The 23,698-nt window shown below is 35.3% G+C and overlaps 1 protein-coding gene, 1 non-coding gene and 1 pseudogene across 15 annotated transcripts in view; all 3 read right to left on the reverse strand.

Annotated features, from left to right (window-relative positions):
* The window catches only part of BRAF (B-Raf proto-oncogene, serine/threonine kinase), a 178,058-nt gene that overhangs the window by 60,894 nt on the left and 93,466 nt on the right, over nt 1-23,698 (reverse strand). For 12 of the 14 annotated variants that reach the window (XM_061414918.1, XM_061414920.1, XM_061414919.1 and 9 more), the window contains 6 exons: nt 15,584-15,732; nt 14,627-14,746; nt 11,827-11,986; nt 5,445-5,481; nt 1,582-1,718; nt 562-679 (listed from right to left, as the gene is read on the reverse strand). In XM_061414918.1, the coding sequence (XP_061270902.1) occupies nt 562-679; nt 1,582-1,718; nt 5,445-5,481; nt 11,827-11,986; nt 14,627-14,746; nt 15,584-15,732 (721 nt within the window). Of the gene's footprint in view, nt 1-561; nt 680-1,581; nt 1,719-3,943; nt 4,064-5,444; nt 5,482-11,826; nt 11,987-14,626; nt 14,747-15,583; nt 15,733-23,698 lie in introns of all 14 variants that reach the window. The other 2 variants (XM_061414932.1, XM_061414921.1) reach the window with 2 other exon arrangements.
* TRNAC-GCA (transfer RNA cysteine (anticodon GCA)) lies at nt 13,500-13,572 on the reverse strand. Its single transcript has one exon. It is a non-coding gene; the product is annotated as a tRNA-Cys (tRNA).
* LOC133246950 (5S ribosomal RNA) lies at nt 16,036-16,154 on the reverse strand (annotated as a pseudogene).

Below are 23,698 nucleotides of genomic sequence, written 5' to 3' on the forward strand. Positions count from 1 at the left end.
TGGCTCCATATACATATTGCCAAACTGCCCTCCAGAAAATTCATAGCAATTTACTTTCCCACCAGCAGCATTACAATCACAACTCTAAACAATCAATTAAAATAATTTTTTGTCCATTTATTTTTTCAAAGAAAGATAAGTCACTTAAGAAGCAATGATGATTTCTATTTTTTGAATTTTTAATTCTTTCACAAGTAGTGAGACTGAACATTTTTTATATGTTTACTGGTCATTTCTTCCTTTGGTTAAGTTCTCTTTTTATATGTTTACTTGTGGTTTATAATATAAATAAAATTACCAACAGAAAGACTTATAAAAAAAAATATCTTGGTGACTAGCTCATCCGGACGATCATCATCTTTAAAAAATTATTACTGAAGTATAATGAGAGGACTTCTGGTTACTGTGAATCCAATTTTTATTTCCCATAATTTTTGATAAAAACCTTTGGGGAACTCTTGCGTCTGATCAAAACAGCTTAATGATACAAACAGTGAATACTCCCTTTGACATTTTCTTTTTAACAAAAGTTGTGACAGGATCACTGTATGACATACGTACCATGCCACTTTCCCTTGTAGACTGTCCCAAATGACCCTGATCCAATTCTCTGTCCCACTGTGATCTGTCCATCAGGAATCTCCCAATCGTCACTTGAATCCCGTCTACCAAGCGTTTTCTTGATAAAAATAAGGCAAAAGTCAAGCCAAAGCAAACAAAAAAGGAACACTTTATGTTTGACACTAAATACATTCCTCTATTTCTGAAAGGGACATAAGAAGAGAATAAGAACTTTGGGGAGAAACAAAACAAAACTATACTCTAGAGGAATAATACGAAGATGATTCTTACAATACACAACTTAAGTTTAAGAACTAAGTCAATATTAGGATGGAAATAATTCAGTAAAAATGAAAATTATTTATTGGTTATGAGCAGAAATGTTATATTAAATTTCAGTATTAAAATCAATAAAATAAAGCAACTTAAAAAAAAAAATCATTTGGAAGACTACTGGGGCAAGATAAGTAAGCACTACACATCTGCGACTAGCTTTGGCTCCAAAGGCCAAAAATTTGAGTTAAGGTACTAGGCAACTGTTGATAATCTTAATTACTTTCTCCCAGTCAGTACTAACTTACTTCATATATCTTATCTGATCCAATCTCTCTCTCAAAAATGTTATCAACACATACAAAACTCTGGTATGATAGAGAATCCACTTAGCCAATATATACTAGTGCACTACTGCTAATGTGATTAGTTTTTAATAAATATTTAAGTTACAGCATAAATTTAATTTTTCAATAGGAAAAAATGTCCTTTGGTAGATATTTGAATTTCAGACCAACTCTTTAAAACATATATGCCTAATGCTTCCTAAAATACCGGCTTACTCTCTTTCCATAGTTCAGAAACAGAACACTATTCTAACTCTTCCCAAACTGCCTTTTACTCAATTATATTAGAGTTGAGAGCAAAAATCAACATTGTGGGAATATGCTTTAAGCAAAAAACTATCAGCTCTTAATGATTTCTAAGAAGAAAGCACTTCAGAGGAAAAAAGATATATACTCTCACCATTCGATTCCTGTCTTCTGAGGATGAAGAGGACTTTCTTTCTCGCTGAGGTCCTGGAGATTTCTGCAATGCTTTCACATTAGAGAGTGAGCCAGGTAATGAGGCAGGGGGTGTGGCGGATAAACCTGTGGTTGATCCTAAGTTAGTGAAAGGAAAAATTTATCTATTAAAGGAGGATCAAGTACGTTAGCTTACTGGGGGCAGAGGGTGCAGGGAGATGTAGACTTATTTTAAAAAATGCAGTGCATGTTTTAATACTGACCATTAGGAAAGGACAGGCAAAAAGAGGGCCTCATTTGGTGATTAATTATAAATTTAAAAACTATAGTTTCTTTTAGTTTTACAGTTTTAGCATTTTGGTCAATTTAATAACCTTTAAAATATATGATTATAGATATATACTTTGCTTACTGCTGCAGAGCCTAGGAGAAAAACAATCTTAAATATATCCCAATTTTTTCTTTGACCAAAAAAACCAAAAAGCAAAATCAATTTAAAAGCAAACATAAAAAATAAACTTTAATTATGTGACATTAAGAGCCAATCAATAATAATAATAAAAAAGAGAGAAATGCTCCAAATGGAAACATTTTCTAATAATGGCCTTAATATTGACATTATCTAACTCTTTCATATTAGCCACTAAAATTTTAAAAAATCCTACACTACATACTATACACTATTTAAGAGAGATACTGGTCACTGTCATTGGTTTCTGGAGCTTTATTTTGCTAAACAAAGATTAATTTTACCTGCACAACAAAGTTAATGGCAACAAAGCCAAGTAGGTTTCTCAAGACTTTCTGAAAAATCTCTGCCTATAAAATGAGAACAAGTAAAGTGCAATGGCATCTCAGCCAAGTTACTACAAACGGAAATATTTTATCAGCAAAATGAGTCCAAGGGCTACACTCTTTGAAAATGGACTCACCTTTCTGATGGATACTTTTTCTTCCAAGTGCTGACTGAGCAAAAATTCCAATTCATGTACAGAAAGCACCTGGTTCAGAGGGGTTCAGGGTAATGACTCCTGGTGGAGCCTGAGTATAGCTAAGCAGGACTGAGATGTCAGTTAATATTGCACAAACAGAACGAAAAGACTTCCATTTTTAAAAAAAAGTAGGTAACTACTCTCAAGTTAAAAAGTCATTCTCTCTCAAAGGACAAGGATCAAAATACTAATGGCAACATTTAAAATGTTAAAACTGTATAGAAATTTCATCATTACTACACCACATATGTCATCATGTGTAATTTCCATGATCTCACATGCAATTTCTAAAAGAAAATGACACCTGGAGTATCTATTAACTACAATCTGTAATTTAACTACAAACTGTAGTTAAAAACTACAGTTATTAACTGGAGTATCTATTAACTACAATCCGTATTCTGCCTTCCATTGATAATATTTCAACATCATGAAGCCTTAACTGTTTACCCAGGCTTCACAATCCTGATCTACTCAGTGCTGTACTGCATCACTTACTTTAATTACACTACTCAGTTCTCTATAACTTCCAGCCCATTCCATGGATTCTCTGAGAAAGTTGGGCAGAAAGAGCAAAAATCTGAAAACCATCATTCATTCAGAATAAGTAACAGACACTAGCAAAAACCAGTAAATATAATTCTTTAAAAATATTTAGAGCAAGACACTTGTCTAAATTTTGACTTAAATTTTTAAGAATTAGTTTAACCACTAGTTAAAGAATGGTGAAATAAAATGGATGGGTGAAATTATACTGCTACACTCTCCCCTCATATGAGAGCATAACTCAAAGTATCAATCTTAATTTTCTAAAGTATGCTAAAATACTTCAAATACATTACAGATCTTCTTTAAGTTCCCTAGTTTTGATATAAAATATACATGGCTTATGTTTAAAAAAAAAAAAAAGAATACATATTACAAAAAGTCAAAGCCAAAAGTCTAATAAGAACTCATAATAGGGATTTCCATTTTTTAAAAACCAAAAAAATTGATATTAGCAACCATCAAGGTTATCACCTAAATGGATTAAAGTAAAAGAAATTCAGCTTGAAGAAAACCCTCCCCACATTATTTGCTGCCACCCCCTGAGTTTAGGAAATTATCAAGACCAAAAGTTAGTATTAACAAAAAACAAGATGGAAGTTTCAGCTCTTGCTTTTAAACATTTATGACAGACAGCATACAGAAAGCTTGTGGAAGTGAGTACGTGTGAGAAGCACATTCAGAGCACTCCAGCCAGGCCAAGCAGAAATTTAGCACTGAAAACTCTCACACTTACAAACACACTGTGAGGGTGAGACACAAACAGCATCTGTTGTTTATATTTAATTTGCTTTGGGTGAAAACAAGAAAGAAGAGCCCAACTACCTCTGAACACTGGGCCAGGCTCAAAATCAAACACTATTTCACTGGGGACAGAATGTAGGAGGGGACTGGGAGTCCGGGATTGGTATTTCCGAAGACAGCGCATCAGCTGGTTCAAAGGGGCTGTTAGAAGAGAAAGAGAGGAGCAGGCAAACACAGGAAGACAGACACAGAAGAAATGAAAGAAATCACGGGGAATAAATAAGATGAGTTGAAGCCTGCTTTACAAAATAATTATGGATGTTTAAAAAACTGCTTATTTTCATAAAATTCCAATCATTCTTTTAAAAGTGATTCATATAAAGGATAAATGCTGTTTGATTTTTGGTACTAAGCAGGCAATTTTTATGACTAAGTTAACTCTGTGATGCTAACGTGATGGCAACATTTAAATGCTGAATGTACTGGGCAAAATTATCAAAGCCACAGCTATTAAAGCATACGAAAGTCAAACTGGCAGCAACATTAATTGGTGGGTTCATGGAATAACAAACAGGAAAAAAAAACTTTTGTAACTATGTACTACATATAATAAATACTAAGTCCAGAGTACATAACACAGGCTTATTATTTTGGTAGGTCCACAAGTATATAGAAACATAACAAAAGATGGTTCATGCAACATTTGACATAAAGTATCTTTGCATCTGGGCTTAGATATTTTGAATATAAAGCAGGGTCACAGTGAAAAGACTGACTCTAAACAAAGTATGTGGGCACTGCAGGGCTTCCTTATTAAACAGACGACAGTTGAAGAGGGAAGCATAAAGGACCACCTGGAAGAAAATGTCAAGACTGTTTCAAACAGCATCTCTAACAAAAATCTTATGGGGATAAACTCTTATTTTAAAAAGTATTTTCTAAAGTAATGTTTTGCTATGACCCCAATATTCACTGGGTGCCAGAGTAAACAGCTGATAAAAATTCTTTAAGAAATCTCCATTCGATCTCTCATTTGCTTATTTTATTTACTGGACTAGTAAGAGGGGAACTGGGCTTTTCTATTAGGAGTCCACGCTATAAAATTTATCTTCCAGGGCCTTCTAGAAAGCTGAAGGGAAGTAGTTGACAGTGTCTATCAAACTGACAAGCTGTAGCAGGTAATCCCAGGGATTCTCCCCAAGAATGATTTAAGAAGTCAAGTTTTAACTGATTGTAAAAAAACCTGATTGCTCAGTCTTTAAGTATTAGTGGAGATAGGAATAAAATGGGTAAAATGATTTGATAAAAACATTAAAAAATTGTAGATGTCACATTTAAAACTCCCTTTTATGTCCTCTCTTTTTCTCTGTTTCTGGAGTTAAAATTTAAAATCAGTTAAAATTTTATTAGAGATAAATGATAATTACTAAAGAAAAGCAAACAATTTTTTATTTTTCTCTACATATTTTTCTCTGTGTCTGTGTTTCATGAAAGAAGCAAATATAAAGGAGACAAGCAGCAAAGCAATTGCATTCTTCCCGGGGTTTTTTTTTGTTTGTTTTAAATTGAAATCACTACTTACCTCCATCACTACGAAACCCTTGGTCTCTAATCAAGTCCTACAAATAGATAATAATGTATACTTAATCAAAGCATATGATAAAAAAGCAACAACATTTTATTTTCCACTAAGCATTAACAGAAAGGTGAATTCAAAATAATACCTGTCTTATAAATTACTTCACAAAACAGAAAGAATATGAAATTAACTAGTGAACATGATAAAATAAAAACTTTGAAACACCTGCCAACCTAACCCTAGACTGAAGGGTTTAGTCCTGATCAAATGCTGAAATCCATTTCAGGCCATTTAAAACCAATGGCTGCATTAATGCTCAAAAACATTCTACTGGCACATATTAAGAGCCATAAAATGTTCATACCCTTTGATCCTGTAATTCCACTTCTGGGAATTTTTCCTAAAGAAATAATTCATAAGAAAAAATGATATGCACAAAGATGTTTAGTGCAACATTATCCATTATACTAAAAAATAATTATTTCCCTATTTTAGGCATACTGACATTTTAGGCATATTGACATATTGGTTAAGTAAATTATAGTGTGTCAATTTAGAACATATTATGCAGCTACTAAAACAGTTATGAAATTTGAATCATGAAACATGTTTATAATTAAAAAAGGATACAAAATTAAGTGTACACTGATATGATCTTAAGAATATAAATGTTTAAGGACACACTAGAAGGGAAACATTTTTTTAGTTGTCTTTATTATTAAAATACAGCTTTTTATAACAGACATTGTGAGGCAGGGCAGTGGGGGAGGAATCTACTGGCAATGTAGTGCAATTTGGACCAATTTGGACTTTGACAGAACTTAGTTTACCCAGTATAACTGATGACTGACCTACCCCAAATGTCTCTAAATATGCCCAAAGGCTTATAAGCTAAAACAAGAGAAGATTCTTTACAGATGCATTTCTGCCATGTTCAATGTACTATAAAAAACCTTTACCATTTTATACAGAATAATCAACAAATATCTGCAAATAAGGTGCTAAGTATTAGTGGTTGTATGACTACCAATAAATATAAAATCATGGTGGTCTCACTAACTTTGAGTTCTTGACAGCTTATCATCTAAGAAAGATATACAAACATAGAAATTACATAAAAATAAGAGCTTAAGAAAACAATAAAAAAAAGGTGCCAAAGTTGCTTAATTAATTGCCAAATAAACAGTATATGGAAAAAGATTCTTGGTGCAACATAAGTTCAAAGGATAAAGAAATAACTATAGAACTTGGTCACTGGTGAAGCATTTGAAGAAGTTAATCTAAGAGCTGGAGTTTGAGCGGTAGATAGGATGCAGAAAAGCAGAGGTGGAATTCCCTGGTGGTCCAGGACTCTGAGCTTTCACTGCTGAGAGCTGGGGTTTAAGCCCTCATCAGGGAAGTACAATCCCATAAGCTGAGCTGCCAAAAAAAAAAAAGAAAGGCCTTCTGGACAACCTTCTGCTAATAACCACCATAAGCTTGTATTTTCCGATCTTAAATATGTTCTTAAAGCTCTCTGACAATCTTTTTCTATGTGATCTAGGTTAAACAGGACCTTCTAGTATTCCAATACTGGCTATTTCAAACTTTCCCCCAATTTCCTATGGTTCCTTTCCTAATTACCGCTCTTCCCCTTTTTAGCAGGATAGAGAAAACAGAAGCTATCAAAGAACATTCTGTTCTGTCTCTATATCTACAAACATCTGCATAATATTAGCTATAATTTCTGAATTCTTTTTTTGTGCCAAGAATGATAATCACTACAAGGGGCAGACACTGTTAGCTCCACGGTTAGGTCATCTGCCCACGGTCTCTCTGTCTCTAGAGAGTTCAGAGGCAGCTATGTTCACCTTTAACTCCTCGAGCCTGGCGGGCTGCCGTCTCTGGGGTCGCACAGAGTCAGACACGACTGAAGCGACTTAGCAGCAGCACAGCAGCAGCCCCTGAGGAACATCACTTCCAAGTTCAAGGAATTTTTATTTACTACCTTAATTACTCCTTCTCTTGTTCTTTTGAACCTCTCTCTTTACTTGCTTCTTCCCCTCAAGTTACAAGTATGCTCAAGTCTCTCACATGATTCTGCTTCAGTCTATGGCTTTCATCATTCCTTTGTAGCCAAGCTTCTCAAATCTGGCACTCAATCCCACATTTTTACCAGCTTTTGCTCTCCTCCACTAGACCTCTAAAACAGCTCTTAATGACATCAAAATGACACTGTAATTGTCCAGTTCAATAGTTATATTGAATACATTTGAGTCTCAATGACAACTGCCATCAACTACTTCAGCATTCTTGAAGTCCCCATTTCTCCCTTTGGCTTCTTCAACACCACTTTCTCTTACTTGTTTGAAGCTAAATTTAGGAAGAGGAGCCTATAATGGAGACAGACAAAGACAGTCTCTGCTTATATCTCAAAAGTTAATGATCACTAGGGTTGCATTTCTACCATCATTTACATCCATGACTTTAACACAAATAGGCTAATTATTTCTAAATGTGTATCTCTACTCAAGGTCTTTATTTCAACTGGTACTGGACTTCTAAACCAGTAAAGATGCACAGACATCTTCAAGTCAGTATGTCCAAAATAAAAGTTAACATTTTCATTCCTACAAACCCTGTTCTTCCCTAGGCATTTCTATCTTAATGAATCAAATAAATACTATGTATACACCTAAGGCAGAGAATTCTAGGCATTGTCTTTTTTTATCTCTCATCTCCCACTTCTCTCCTTTACTACTAGATAGAACAGCAGTTGCCTATAAGAAGAATGGCCAGGTTTTACCCCATTTCAATCATTTACCACCTGTGTGATCTGGAAAAAGTTTCTTGACAACTCTAAATCTAATTTTCTTAACAGTAAAAGAAGGAAAATAATAGTACTTAACTCACAAGTGTTTATGAGGATGGAATAAGAAATTTTATGTACTTGGTAAAGGACCTAGCACATAGTAAGCATGCCATTTACAGTATCAATCCTAACAACCACGTCTATCAAATCTCTCACTAATTCAAAAGATTTTTCTAAAGTAAAGAGCTGACCACTTTCTTTCCCACTCAGTTTACTGGACCCTTCACTATCAACTACTACAGAGACCTCAGAATAATACATGTCATCTTCCCTACAATATCAAGTATTAATTACATCCCACATAAAGGTACTTCCATACTTCTGCACATACCATTTCCTTAACAAATGTTCTTCCTTCTTAAAACCCCTAACACTAGGTACTTAATAAATCCCTACTCCTTCATATTCATTATTCATCTTCTACAATCTGGCTTAAATGTTATCTCTTCTCTGCTAAACTTGACTGTCTTTAATCAGGTAGAGTTCATCCCCTTCTATAAACCATCATTGTATATTTTTGTGTTTATTTATTTATATGTCTGATTCATCCATTAGACCGTGATCTCCCTGAGGGCAAAGACTGTATGCTAATTCATCTTAATTCCCTATTCTGATACAGTGCCTATCCCACAGTAAATATTAAATTTGGTTTACTGGAATAATAAATGATAAATAATGACTGAAACTGAATGAGATGACTGAAATTGAATGAAATGCTAAAAGGTTTATATTTTATAATCAATGGGAAGTAAACAAAAGTTTTATAACAAAGGAACAGATGGTGATTGAAGTCTTACAATAAATAATAAAACGAATAAAACCCTATTCTGACAGTAGCAATAAAGAATGTAAATGGACAGAGAAATCAATGGCAGGAAATTTATATAGCAGATTAATGTCATAAGTAGTTCAAGTGAAGAAATATGGGCCCAAATGGTGGTAGAAAAAACAAATTTGAGATACATATCAAAAGGAAAGGTGATATCTTATGACTATTTGCTTATGGGGAAGATGAAACAGAAAGATGTAAACATGACACTCCAAATGTTCAAGCCGAAGAGAACAGGAGAATCTTAGGAACACTAAGATATAAAGAGAAATAGTCTAAAAGAATGTTACTTTTGAAAGTAAATACAAAGTTTACAACTTTGAACATACTGACAATAGATCTAACCTAGAAATAAGATTTGATTTCATATTTCATAAAATCCTCTTATTCATTTATTTCCCTCTCCTCCTTTTTTCCCCCTTTGTATGTGGGTCGAGGCAGATGGAAGAAGACCGTTTTAGCTGAGAAAAATTGGTATTAAGAAAAGGCTACTTTAAATAAATCCAACAAAATCAGAAAAAAAATTTCATAGCAAAAAGTAGGAAGAAAGTCTGACTTGGGAATGTATCTTGAAAAATGAAATTAAGATTGATAAAAAGTTTATTTTCATTTACTTCAACAAAAATATTAAGTTATAATGTCAACAATATGCTAATTCTTAGAATTAATACAGAGGGAATCAAGGTTTTGTTGGCCATAATATCAAACTTACAATAACATAAACTGAAACTCTCAATTTAATATTCATCTTTCACATCACAATCAATCATTTCTATAAAAATTTTAAAGGATTTCTTCAGTTCCCTCAATGCCTCCATCAATCCTTCGATATTTAATTCATTTTCTTTAGAAAAGCCTGTTCTCTTGTCATCCTTTAGACACTTACTCTCTTTTACTGTTAACTGGACTAATTTAATTCTGCTGTATCCTTATTTCCCAGTGGCTTTTCATTATCTTCAATAAATCCTTAAAATCTTTTTGTTGTTGTCAGACTAGCAATCAGTCTGCTTTATTTTTTCATAGCAATGTTGGATAATGATGAAAAGGGACTGGAATGCAAGCTAGTATTAAACTGGGAGGGAGGAATATGTGGGTGGAGACTTATTAGGGGAGTCTGTTAATTAGTGAATATTTTCCTGTTAGGATAATTTTGGCTCCTTTACTCAACCTTATGAGGACTCACAGAAGGAATGCCTGTATAACGAGAACATTAGGCTCATTAGAGAACAACAGGCTGTCCTCTAGCATACACATGACCCCTCAGTAATTTCAGTATCCTGCTTATCTGGGTAAACAGTTTCAGATTTCTTTTTAAATATGATTACTTCCCAATGCAAACAAATTTGGTAGCTTTTTCTGTTGCTTATTACATTCAAGATTAAGGATAACCCACATTTTTTATTCTAAAGTACAAATTATGGGAGAAATGATCCTGACCCCACCACAGCTCAGATGTCAAGGGCTCTTTATTCTCTTCAGGAATTTGGTTATCAGGATGATACAGTAGAATGAACCAGTCCTTTTGGAGTGATCCTGTGTATGTCATCTTTTTTTCTCAACCCTTCCTTCCCTTTTGTCTATATCTGGAACTAGCAAAATACAATGGGCTGGCCACCTGCTTTACTGAAGTTTATTGGAATAAAGCCTCACCTGTTTGTTTAAAATGTACTTATTATCTGTGGTTGTTTTCACACTAGTGACAGAGCTCAACAGTTGTCTTTAGAGACTGCAAGATCCACAAGCCTAAAATATTTACCATCTGGCCCTTTAAGAGTTTGCTGACCCTTGGTCTATACTATGGGAAATAGACCTCTGCTTTGTCTTCTAAGCCTTTTATTAATACAAATGTTTTTTGATGACCTCTTAAGTTAGGTCATCACGTAATAATTCCTATTTTAGGGAACTATATTGGGAATGGTTTTTGCTGTCCAGAAGTCAAGGTTAAACTGAAGAAGTGACACTAAGGTTCATAATTAACTTCCAGTGTGTAACATAAACTAGAAAAGGAAAAAAATTCAAGAGTGATCAGCCAGAAGTAGCTAAAATAATTGATTTGTATAGAGATGGAGTACAATGGTATACTCAAGAAAGTAAAGAAGGTAAACAGTAGCTTTGCACGAGAAGTACATAAAGTAATGATTAGTCCTTAAGCGTTATTTAACTCAAAGCTGAACTTTTAGAAATTTAGGTAAAGACTTCACATTGAAATATGCAAGTATATTCTTATTTTTTCTATACCTTCAAATGGGTCAAGTGGATTGATTATCTGTTAAATAAATGAAAATAAGACTTTTACAGAAGTGTCATAAGGAAAAAACCAATGAGAATAACTCTATACTTTGGTACTAGTTAAATATTTTATGCCAGCAGAGAAGATGACAAGGCTTTTCTGATCTGTAATTCATGAAAAGTCTGTTACTTATACTAACTGTGATAAATGAAACATGGCACTTATTTCTGATCTATATTATAAATCTATATTAAAAATATACACAAAAAGATTAAAATTAACTCAATTTATTGAGAGAGGGAGTGGGAGAGAGGGGAGAGAGAGAGACACAGACAGACACTAACTTCGAGAGAGAGAGAAAACTTAATTTACAAAACAGCTGACAGAACCAGATTCCCCAGTCTGTGATCCAAAAAAACAGCAGAAAAATAAACACACTTGAATTTTCTACATTTGAACACTGCTGGATACTTACATCAATATTGACGGGTTCTATTGTGTTTATATGCACATTTGGAGCTGATGAGGACCGGTCTCGTTGTCCAAACTGATTTCGATGATCTTCATCTGCTGGTCGGAAAGGCTGTGGAATTGGAATGGATTTTGAAGGAGATGGACTGGTGAGAATTGGGGGCCTGGAAAAGTCAAGTGATTGGAAGATAAGATTTAGAGCAACTTTCTAGAAAGAATAACATAGAAAAATGAATTATATAAAGATTTTGTTTTCATAATCTTAAATAAAACCTTAAAATAAAGGCAATGGCAGTAATGGCTTTTAAAAGAATTAGTTTAAAAAACTGATACATGCTTACAACTAATACCAACAACGCTGCTTTGCTCAAGCAGACCCTCCACGAAGTATCAATGATAAGAATACTGATTTTATTCAGATAACTCCAGAGAAATCTTCAAATGGCTAGAAATTACCTGTGGTTAATCAGCTGAAGAAACTCTTGTTCTTTAACATTATACAAAAATGTTCTAAGTACACACTGACTGAATAATGTCTGCTAATTATTTCTATCTTTGCCATTTCTTGATGAAGTTACTAAGATGAAATTTTTATGGGAAGTATTAGGAAATCATAAATCTTTTAAAACCACACATGTGTATTTCAGGTATCTGTTGCTTTATACAAGATGTTATCTATTGCTTTATACAAGAGGTAAATTAAAATCTTGAACAAAAATGGCAAAAATAATTTCCAAATTCAAAAGATGATTCTCAGAGTGTCAATCTCTCATAGTTTGAAATGTTTACTATGCCCAATAATTGATACAAGACGCACAGAAGAATAATATATTAAACCTTAAAGCAAATTTTCTAAAAACTGCTTTTTGATGAAACTGACAGACTGACCTATTTTGGTAGTGTAGATAAATAACAAAGTCTATGATCTCTCACTGCCCCCAAAATGAAGCTGGCATTCACAGAGCACATTAAAGTTTTGAGAATAGATTGTAAACACCCATGAGAAGTCTATGTTCTTCAGAAAGAATATCCAAGGGAGCTGAGAAGTGAGTACCACTTGATTGATGAGGTGCGACTCAGTGAGCTCCGTCAGGACCAATGAATGATTCAATGCTAACAGCTTCTCTTCAGAGATTGGTTATTGTTGCACCCCATCTTATGCAAACTCTGAAACTAATCAGCAGTATCAAGTGGTTAATAAGACAGCCAGAAAGACAGCTGAGGGAATAAAAAGACATTTTTGAGAGAGAGTTTAAAGAAGAATGAGAAGAAAAAAAAAAAAAAAAAAGAAGAATGAGAAGAAAATATAGTTTTGGACCAGATGAAGGTCGGAAGAGCCAAAAAAGTCAACTTGTGACAACAAGCTTCTAAATAAAATATATTACTAGAATCTGAACCATACCAACTTTTGAGTTTTACTTCTTTGAAGCATCCTTTTAAAAGGGTAGGGAAAGAAATTTTAACTTTAACTGTTCATATTAACTAAATGAATCCACTTAGAACTGAAATAAAAATAATTGCTCTACTGGTCCTTTTTATTATGATTGAAGTGAAGTGAAGTCGCTCAGTCGTGTCTGACTCTTTGCGACCCCATGGACTGTAGCCTGCCAGGCTCCATCCATGAGATTTTCCAGGCAAGAATACTGGAGTGAGTTGCCACTTCCTTCTCCAGAGGATCTTCCTGACCCAGGGATCGAACCTGGGTCTCCTGCACTGCAGGCAGATGCTTTACCGTCTGAGCCACCAGGGAAACAGGGTTTTATTATGATTAATTGATTAATTTTTAGTTCGTGACAAAGCTGTCTCTGTTTTTGCTTTAGACAGCCAATAACAGGCTTTGGCAAGGGATTTTGGGAGGAGGTAAACAGAATTTTAAAATGACAGCTTTCAGAAACTTTTGAAACATGCACTGGCTTTTCTAAATACTTAGAGGCTAATTTAAAGTCTCAAGGCAGTAACACAGTTTATGTCATAACTTAAAAGTAGAAAAAGCCTGAACTAACTACAACTGTAGAGGGCAGTCTAATTAATATAATTGATCTGGTGTAGTGACAGCAAGTCATTCTCGAAACTTAATAATAAATGAAGACTATGACAGCAACATGTAGCACCTAAGTCAGAAATATGTATGCAAAGAACACTGGTCTTTACGTAGGAAAAACAAAAATCTGGATTAAATCTTATAAATATTATTATCCAATCTAAAGAAAATGGATAAACTAGAAAATGAAGATAAGCTGTTTCTGTCCTTCTCTTCTCCCCCTACTCCTCTGGTCCCACCATCACTACTGTGCTTTTATCTCCTGAGCTCATTCAGACTCTGGAATTCTTTATGGTCCAGTTCAAATCCCACTTTCTTGATTAAATGTTCACTACTGTCTCACTATTCTCTTTTGTAAACATTGCAATATTTATCACATAGTTTAAAATAATATATCATAAATTGTAGATTATAATTATATATTAGCTTAAAACTGTTGGCCATTATCTCCTGCGTCAATGGTTTTTTCTAAATGGAAATCATATACTTCTGTATCTGATATTAAAAATAAAGCAAGCACAAGGCAGGGACTCTAAATTATTTGTTGCTTGATTTTTTCCAAGTATGGTCCTACAACAGTCTATGTCAGTTTTAACCCTCTGTGTCTGTACCAAATGTATGACAGGTGTGATGAGTTACCTGAAAAAAAAGTCCTTAATTTAATGACCCAAATGTTGGAAATGTTTCTAGGCAACTAAAAGTTAAAAAAAAAGAAAAATCAGCTCAAGTAGCATGTCACTGAACAGCAGGAATCAAATCATACCCAATAGAATCGGAGGGGGGTGCAGAAGGGGATGAGCCACATGGAAGGGTAGTCTCTGCTAAGGAGGCCTCCTCCTGTGGTATTGGGTGGTGTTCAAAGAACTTGGAGACAAACAGCAAACTGTGAGGCAAAAACAAAAACAAAACAAAACAAACCTAACTTGTGCAAAACCCAGAAGCTTCATACACCAGAATACATTAAAGAATTAACAAAAATTTCTGAGCTCAAATTGCATTTTCAGGAAAGACTGCTAAATTCAATTAGCTGTATTTCTGTCTGATAGCTTAGGGTAAAAAATTATACTCGATTTTCAAAGACAAGCTCAGAATCTAAAACTAATTGTTCTATATAGCAAATTTCTACATAGTAGAGAGGAAAAATTATGCTTTATGGTTAAGGAATTAGAAGAAAATGTATCTATTGCTAAAAGATTACATTATTATCATGTACTTTAAACTACTGAGTGGAACTCTCCCTAATTCCAGTGATCATAAAGTAAGACCTTAATAGCAGTAGTGACAATACACAGAAAAAGATTAAAATTAACTCAATATATTGAGAGAGGGAGTGGGAGAGAGGGGAGAGAGAGAGACACAGACACTAACTTCGAGAGAAAACTTAATTTACAAAACAGCTGACAGAACCAGACTCCCCAATCTGTGGTCCAAAAATATAATAGTTAATTTAAACACTCAAAAACCATCTAAAAGTGGTATCTATCGGGAAGAGATCTTATATTAATTAAAACAGAATATGAAACATAAATGAAATGTACAGCAGACCAGAATTATAATCTGAAAGAGAAGTACTGGCTACACTACTGTCTAGCCAAACCTCAAAAAATTCCCTGTAACAACTCTTCTGTAAAGCAAACATCCACAGATTCTAAGACATACTAGTTTCACATTAAGAAAAGTTAAATGTAAAGTGGCAAAAAAATTTTTTTTGATTACTTACTCTAGTTGGTCATAATTAACACACATCAGTGGAACCTCTGTACTACAACGCTGGTGAAATTTATAACCACATGTTTGACAGCGGAACCCCTGGAAAAGCAGCTTTCTACAGAAGTCACAAAATGCTAAGGTGAAAAAAGTTTTCCGTACCTGCAAAGTAAAACATCATGGAGGATTCTGTAAGAATCTCTTTAGAAATCAACCTATTTACTCTTTTGTTTAAAATAACAAATTTTTACTATGTTTGTGTTAGTCACTCAGTCGTGTCCGACTCTTTGCGACCCCACGGACCATAGACTGCCAGGCTCCTCTGTCCATGGGATTCTCCAGACAATAATACTGGAGTGGGTAGTCATTCTCTTCTCCAGGCGATCTTCCCAACCCAGGGATCGAACCCAAGTCTCTTGCATTGCAGGCGGATTCTTTTACCGTCTGAGCCATCAGGGAAGCCCAAGCCTATAGCACCTGGTATTCCTAGGCAGTCTCCCATCCAAGTACTAACCAGGCTCAACCCTGCTTAGCTTCCGAGATCAGATGAGCTCTGGTGCATTCAGGGTGGTATGGCTGTAGACTTACTATGTTTACATCATGAGAACCGACTTAACCATGAAGAGTTTAAAACGAAACCAGGGGGTTCAAGGTAACAGATGGACTACATGAATTTATCTACCACCCACTGTTCAATTAAACTCAGAAGTCAAGAAGATGGGAGATAAATGAAAGACTAGAAACTAATTTCAAGCTTTACTATATAAGAGTACAGGAGAAGGAAGTAACAGAGGTGAAAGAAAGAGTAAGTGTACACTTGAATCATTCTACAAAGGAGTTAAGAGATGCTTATTGGTGTTGACACAAGAAAAAATAGCATGCTTAAAGTTACAAAGGTGTGGAACAGAGGAACCAAAAAACCCACAAAAACCAAAAACACTTCCAAGGATGAGAGGAAAGAGGGGGAAAGGCTGTCATGTTACAGATGATCTAATTTCCAATGGAACTGGCAATCAGTAAATGTCTAAAACTGATAAAGAAGTTGTGATCTTAAGTTATTATTCAGTAACATGAAACGAATCACTAGAAGAGCTTAAAACAGAAACCATTAAAAGTTAAGAATGTAATTATGTTGAATTGGTTCATAGAGCTTTTCAAGTCTACTATATCCTTCTACTTTTCTATCTATTCAATTGATTTTTGAGAGTTTGATATTGAAACTCCAACTAAAAATCTTAATTTATCTACTTAAGAAATAATTGTAATATATAGTAGAACTATATGTAACCTTGTTCTGTATTTTCCAAGTCTCCTATGTCTTTTTTCAAATTTAAAAAAGAAAGGAGAAGGCTGTCTTTTCACCTTGCTAATAGTTTCCTTTGATGTGCAGAAGCTTTTAAGTTTAATTAGGTCCCATTTGTTTATTTTTGCTTTTATTTCCAATATTCTGGGAGGTGGGTCATAGAGGATCCTGCTGTGATGTATGTCAGAGAGTGTTTTGCCTATGTTCTCCTCTAGGAGTTTTATAGTTTCTGGTCTTACGTTGAGATCTTTAATCCATTTTGAGTTTATTTTTGTTTATGGTGTTAGAAAGTGTTCTAGTTTCATTCTTTTACAAGTGGTTGACCAGATTTCCCAGCACCACTTGTTAAAGAGATTGTCTTTAATCCATTGTATATTCTTGCCTCCTTTGTCAAAGATAAGGTGTCCATATGTGCGTGGATTTATCTCTGGGCTTTCTATTTTGTTTTGTTCCATTGATCTATATTTCTGTCTTTGTGCCAGTACCATACTGTCTTGATAACTGTGGCTTTGTAGTAGAGCCTGAAGTCAGGTAGGTTGATTCCTCCAGTTCCATTTTTCTTTCTCAAGATCGCTTTGGCTATTCGAGGTTTTTTGTATTTCCATACAAATTGTGAAATTATTTGTTCTAGCTCTGTGAAGAATACTGTTGGTAGCTTGATAGGGATTGCATTGAATCTATAAATTGCTTTGGGTAGTATACTCATTTTCACTATATTGATTCTTCCAATCCATGAACATGGTATATTTCTCCATCTATTAGTGTCCTCTTTGATTTCTTTCACCAGTGTTTTATAGTTTTCTATATATAGGTCTTTAGTTTCTTTAGGTAGATATATTCCTAAGTATTTTATTCTTTTCGTTGCAATGGTGAATGGAATTGTTTCCTTAATTTCTCTTTCTGTTTTCTCATTATTAGTGTATAGGAATGCAAGGGATTTCTGTGTGTTGATTTTATATCCTGCAACTTTACTATAATCATTGATTAGTTCTAGTAATTTTCTGGTGGAGTCTTTAGGGTTTTCTATGTAGAGGATCATGTCATCTGCAAATAGTGAGAGTTTTACTTCTTCTTTTCCGCAAATGAAGCAACCGACAAACAACTAATCTCAAAAATATACAAGCAACTCCTACAGCTCAACTCCAGAAAAATAAATGACCCAATCAAAAAATGGGCCAAAGATCTAAATAGACATTTCTCCAAAGAAGACATACAGATGGCTAACAAACACATGAAAAGATGCTCAACATCACTCATTATCAGAGAAATGCAAATCAAAACCACTATGAGATACCATTTCACACCAGTCAGAATGGCTGCGATCCAAAAGTCTACAAATAATAAATGCTGGAGAGGGTGTGGAGAAAAGGGAACCCTCTTACACTGTTGGTGGGAATGCAAACTAGTACAGCCACTATGGAGAACAGTGTGGAGATTCCTTAAAAAACTGGAAATAGAACTGCCTTATGATCCAGCAATCCCACTGCTGGGCATACACACTGAGGAAACCAGAAGGGAAAGAGACACGTGTACCCCAATGTTCATTGCAGCACTGTTTATAATAGCCAGGACATGGAAGCAACCTAGATGTCCATCAGCAGATGAATGGATAAGAAAGCTGTGGTACATATACACAATGGAGTATTACTCAGCCATTAAAAAGAATACATTTGAATCAGTTCTAATGAGGTGGATGAAACTGGAGCCTATTATATAGAGTGAAGTAAGCCAGAAGGAAAAACACCAATACAGTATACTAACGCATATATATGGAATTTAGAAAGATGGTAACGATAACCCTGTATACGAGACAGCAAAAGAGACACTGACGTATAGAACAGTCTTATGGACTTTGTGGGAGAGGGAGAGGGTGGGAAGATTTGGGAGAATGGCATTGAAACATGTAAAATATCATGTATGAAACGAGATGCCAGTCCAGGTTCAATGCACGATGCTGGATGCTTGGGGCTGGTGCACTGGGACGACCCAGAGGGATGGTATGGGGAGGGAGGAGGGAGGAAGGTTCAGGATGGGGAACACATGAGAAATAAAGGAATAAAAAATTAAAAAAAAAAAAAGAAAGAAAGAAATATATACCCAAATAAATGTTTTTTTAAATTATTTAAAAAAAAAAAAAAGAAAGGAGAAATAAAAGTAAAAGAATGATTTCCTCTATAGAGTGGCATTAAAGGCTAATAAGGGTTGGGGCAACCCCTTTGCACTATTTTAAAAACTATATACACTTGATTAAAATGTAATATACTTTGATTAAAGTGTTAAAAAAGTTACAAAAGAAAAAAACTAGTTTATAATTAAAATTATATGAAAATCAGATTAACCCTACCTAAACTTGTTAACTTAGGACAAAAGATCGAACATCACTTAAAAGATGGTAAGAACTACGTTTAACAAATTATCAGTTTGTTAGAGGATCAGAACCCCTCAATGCATCTGTGAACATTCCTCTATGTGATGCTTACAGAGCAACATGTAGGAACTCCATGTCAGAAGGCAAACGTGTCACATAAACAGAACTGTGCTAGGGAGGTTCTATCTTGGTAATGGACAAAACCAGAAACTGTTTACTACCGTTTGGTTTGTGTACGTAATAAGCAGAAAACATAAGAAGGATAAGTAAATGACAAATGTTAACAACTGCTATTTGGGAGTGATGAGAGCATAGGTCACTCTATTTTGTCCTTTTTTTTTCTGTATATTCTCAAGTTTTCAGACAACATTAATCACACACAATAATAAGAAAAATACACTGTGATCCAGGATACAGTTGTATTCTTATAATATTACTCTCTATATAATGCACATCAGAATTTCTAATCCATTCTATTACATATAAAATTCTTTTCATGATCCATTAAATTGATTTCAATACTCACTTTATAAACCTCTTCAATAAACACATATTTAACAGGATAAAATGTTATTAAAAGAAATGTTTCATAGAAAATGGTACCTTGGCATATCATCCATTCTGGCTTTTTGAGAATATTTAGACAAACTATTTAGATAATTTTAAGAGTAGCTCTTGCTTTCTTCACATTCTGGCTATGGATCAAGTTACAGAAGATATAAAAAGGCAACTAACTGATTTTAGCTTTGTTCCTTTTCCATTTGTCTCTGGATATACAAGCAGTAAGAAAAAGCTTTTTTAATATTTATGTGGCTATTATTTACTAAAGCAAGCATCTTTTTATACTTGAGCATAATCTCTGGAAATTAGAGCACAGAAAAATATAAATTGTATTCATAGGAATCACCATTTTATAGTCATCTTATCTTTTTTGCTACATACTCATACTTTCAATTGCCTAATAATCTGTTTCATGAAGCCCTAATTTCTCTTCCTTCTTTAATCTAGTCGATTGCAGTCTTTCTTCCTGTCACTAACATACTTGAAAACTATGCATAACTGATTGTTTCTGTATGTAAAGGAAGTGGGAGAAAAAGAGAAGGAAGGGAGAAAGGAGGGAAGCAGAAAGGAGAAAATATGGGTATGCATTTGAGCATAAACTGAGTGACATATACCTCTGTATGTACACCTTTGTTTATAAGCAGCTACAGGAAGATATATCTTTTCTTTTGGGCCACAACTTATGCTTATTTTGGAATTTGAGACATGAATGGTAAACTCATGTGGGCCATAGAACAGGCAGTTTGCATGCATTGATTTGTAAGGTGTGGGGCTGTCTGAGGTTAGCATCTATGTAAAATGGGAAGGTCTAGACCCATGGCATCTGTTTCTAATCTTGCTTCTCTACCTTTCCTGCCTCCTCCACCCCATCCATTCCCAAGGATTCCTGGGATATATGTAAATGCTGAAGGAATCGCCTTTGTAACAGACTATGAAACCAGGGGGCATAAGCAGCCTTCCTCCCATAGCCAAGGAAATTCAGAACACAGAAGCAGAGAGAGGAATTCTTTCCCTTTCTAAGCAGAACACAGGCTTACTCTTGTTTCTATATGACGCTAAGAGCAATTGTTCAAAACCACAAATCTAACTAATCACACTGCTCCCTTGCCTATAATAGTTATTAAATTTCCAATGATTTTAGGGAAAAGTCCAAATCTTCAACAGAGCATACAAGGACTCACATGAGCTTATTCCACCGGTATACATGCTACACTGTAACATCCGCCTCTCCAAGTGTGTAGCCTCCATTCTAAACTTCTCTCAAATCTGAAAGGGTAACATGCTTTCTTGCTGTTCCTTTTGTCTAGCTAGTCTTCCTTTCACTCATCTTTCCTCATCCACCAGGTTTTAGGTTTGATAATTCTTCCTTTGGGAAAATTTCCTGACTCCTCAAAAGCCAGGTTAGAAATCTCTATTCTGTGTATCTGTTGTACTTCAATGGAGAAGGAAATGGCAACCCACTTCAGTATTCTTGCCAGGAGAATTCCATGGACAGAGGGGCCAGTCCATGGGGTTGCAAAGACTTGGACACAACTAAGCAACTAACACACACAGCACTTTAAACATATACAGTAATTAAGAGTCTTTATGAAAATTCTTAATTAAAACATTTATTCTAGGAATCTCTATTCTGTGTATCTATAGCACTTTCAGTTCAGTTCAGTCGCTCAGTCGTGTCTGACTCTTTGCGACCCCATGAATTGCAGCACGCCAGGCCTCCCTATCACCAATTCCTGGAGTTGACTCAAACTCACATCCATCGAGTCAGTGATGCCATCCAGCCATCTCATCCTCTGCCGTCTCCTTCTCCTCCTGCCCCCAATCCCTCCCAGGATCAGAGTCTTTTCCAATGAGTCAACTCTTCTCATGAAGTGGCCAAAGTACTGGAGTTTCAGCTTCAGGATCATTCCTTCCAAAGAACACCCAGGACTGATCTCCTTCAGAATGGACTGGTTGGATCTCCTTGCAGTCCAAAGGACTCTCAAGAGTCTTCTCCAACACCACAGTTCAAAAGCATCAATTCTTCGGCACTCAGCTTTCTTCACAGTCCAATTCTCACGTCCATACATGGCCACTGGAAAAACGATAGCCTTGACTAGACGGACCTTTGTTGGCAAAGTAATGTCTCTGCTTTTGAATATGCTATCTAGGTTGGTCATAACTTTCCTTCCAAGGAGTAAGCGTCTTTTAATTTCATGGCTGCAGTCACCATCTGCAGTGATTTTGGAGCCCCCCAAAATAGAGTCTGACACTGTTTCCACTGTTTCCCCATCTATTTCCCATGAAGTGATGGGACTAGATGCCCTTGATCTTAGTTTTCTGAATATTGAGCTTTAAGCCAACTTTTTCACTCTACTCTTTCACTTTCATCAAGAGGTTTTTTAGTTCCTCTGCACTTTCTGCCATAAGGGTGGTGTCATCTGCATATCTGAGGTTATTGATATTTCTCCCGGCAATCTTAATTCCAGCTTGTGCTTCTTCCAGTCCAGTGTTTCTCATTATGTACTCTGCATAGAAGTTAAATGAGCAGGGTGACAATATACAGCCTTGACGTACTCCTTTTCCTATTTGGAACCAGTCTGTTGTTCCATGTCCAATTCTAACCGTTGCTTCCTGACCTGGATATAGGTTTCTCAAGAGGCAGGTCAGGTGGTCTGGTATTCCCATCCCTTTCAGAATTTTCCATAGTTTATTGTGATCCACACAGTCAAAGGCTTTGGCATAGTCAATAAGGCAGAAATAGATGTTTTTCTGGAACTCTCTCGTTTTTTCAATGATCCAACGGATGTTGGCACTTTAAATATATACAGTAATTAAGAGTGTTAATGAAAATTCTTAATTAAAACAATTAGTCACTCAGTTGTGTCTGACTCTTTTGTGACTCCATGGACTGTAGCCCGCCAGGCTCCTCTGTCCATGGGATTTCCCACTCAATAATATTGGAGTGGGTTGCCATTTCCTTCATCAGGGGATCTTCTCAACCCAGGGATCTAACCTGTGTTTCCTGTGTTGCAGGAGAATTCTTTACTGCTGAGCTACCGGGGAAGCCCTAAGGCAGGGATCCTGTTTTCTTCTTCACTGTTATATCCCCAGATCAGACAAAATATTGGCAAACAAAAAGATCTGAACAAATATTTACTGGCATGTCTCCAACTGTACTGTGCAGATCCCCACAGCCTGCACCTCAGCTGCAGTTTGCTCTCACTGTCCTCTTGCGGCAAGGACCTGCCTGAGGCGCTACTTCAACGTTACTGACTTGGGTCTTCCTTTACCTTCTCATATCCAAATTTAATTAAGAAGAATAACTAAGAAAAAGAGTAGTCATCACTATGAAATATAAACTCAACTTTTTTTTTTAATTCCTAAAAACTGAAATAAAAATTCTTAAGATTTATCTTCTCAAAATTCTACAAGTTAAAAACAAAATCAATACTAGCGAATGCCTTATCTCATGATAATAAAACTATATGCTTCATGGTAAATCTGACTGACATCAGGTATATTTAACACTTGTCCAAAAGATGCCTGATCTATTGAAGCACAAACCCGACTTCATTATTCACCACTAATGGAGCCCCCAAAACACTAACCCCCTGGGAAATCAGAAGAACCCAGCTGTTCTAATCACAAAGGCACAAGGGAAAACACTTGATGCCGAAAGGGAAGCAATTACTATCCATCTAGAAAAATAAACTACAGTTCAAATTTCATACACAGAAAAGTAAGAAATGCACTCCTGCCTTATAGATCATTCTAATCTTGGCTGCTGCCTACTCGCTCAGAGAACAGGTTCTCAAGCTCTGGGAACTGTACCCTTATCTCCAAGGTAGAGAAGTTCCATTGTTCCAGGCCTCAGGCTGGAGACGCTTAGCTTAGGCTAGATTCTGGCAAATGCA

The sequence above is a fragment of the Bos javanicus genome, chromosome 4 (assembly GCF_032452875.1).
Source record: "Bos javanicus breed banteng chromosome 4, ARS-OSU_banteng_1.0, whole genome shotgun sequence".
NCBI lineage: Eukaryota > Metazoa > Chordata > Mammalia > Artiodactyla > Bovidae > Bos > Bos javanicus.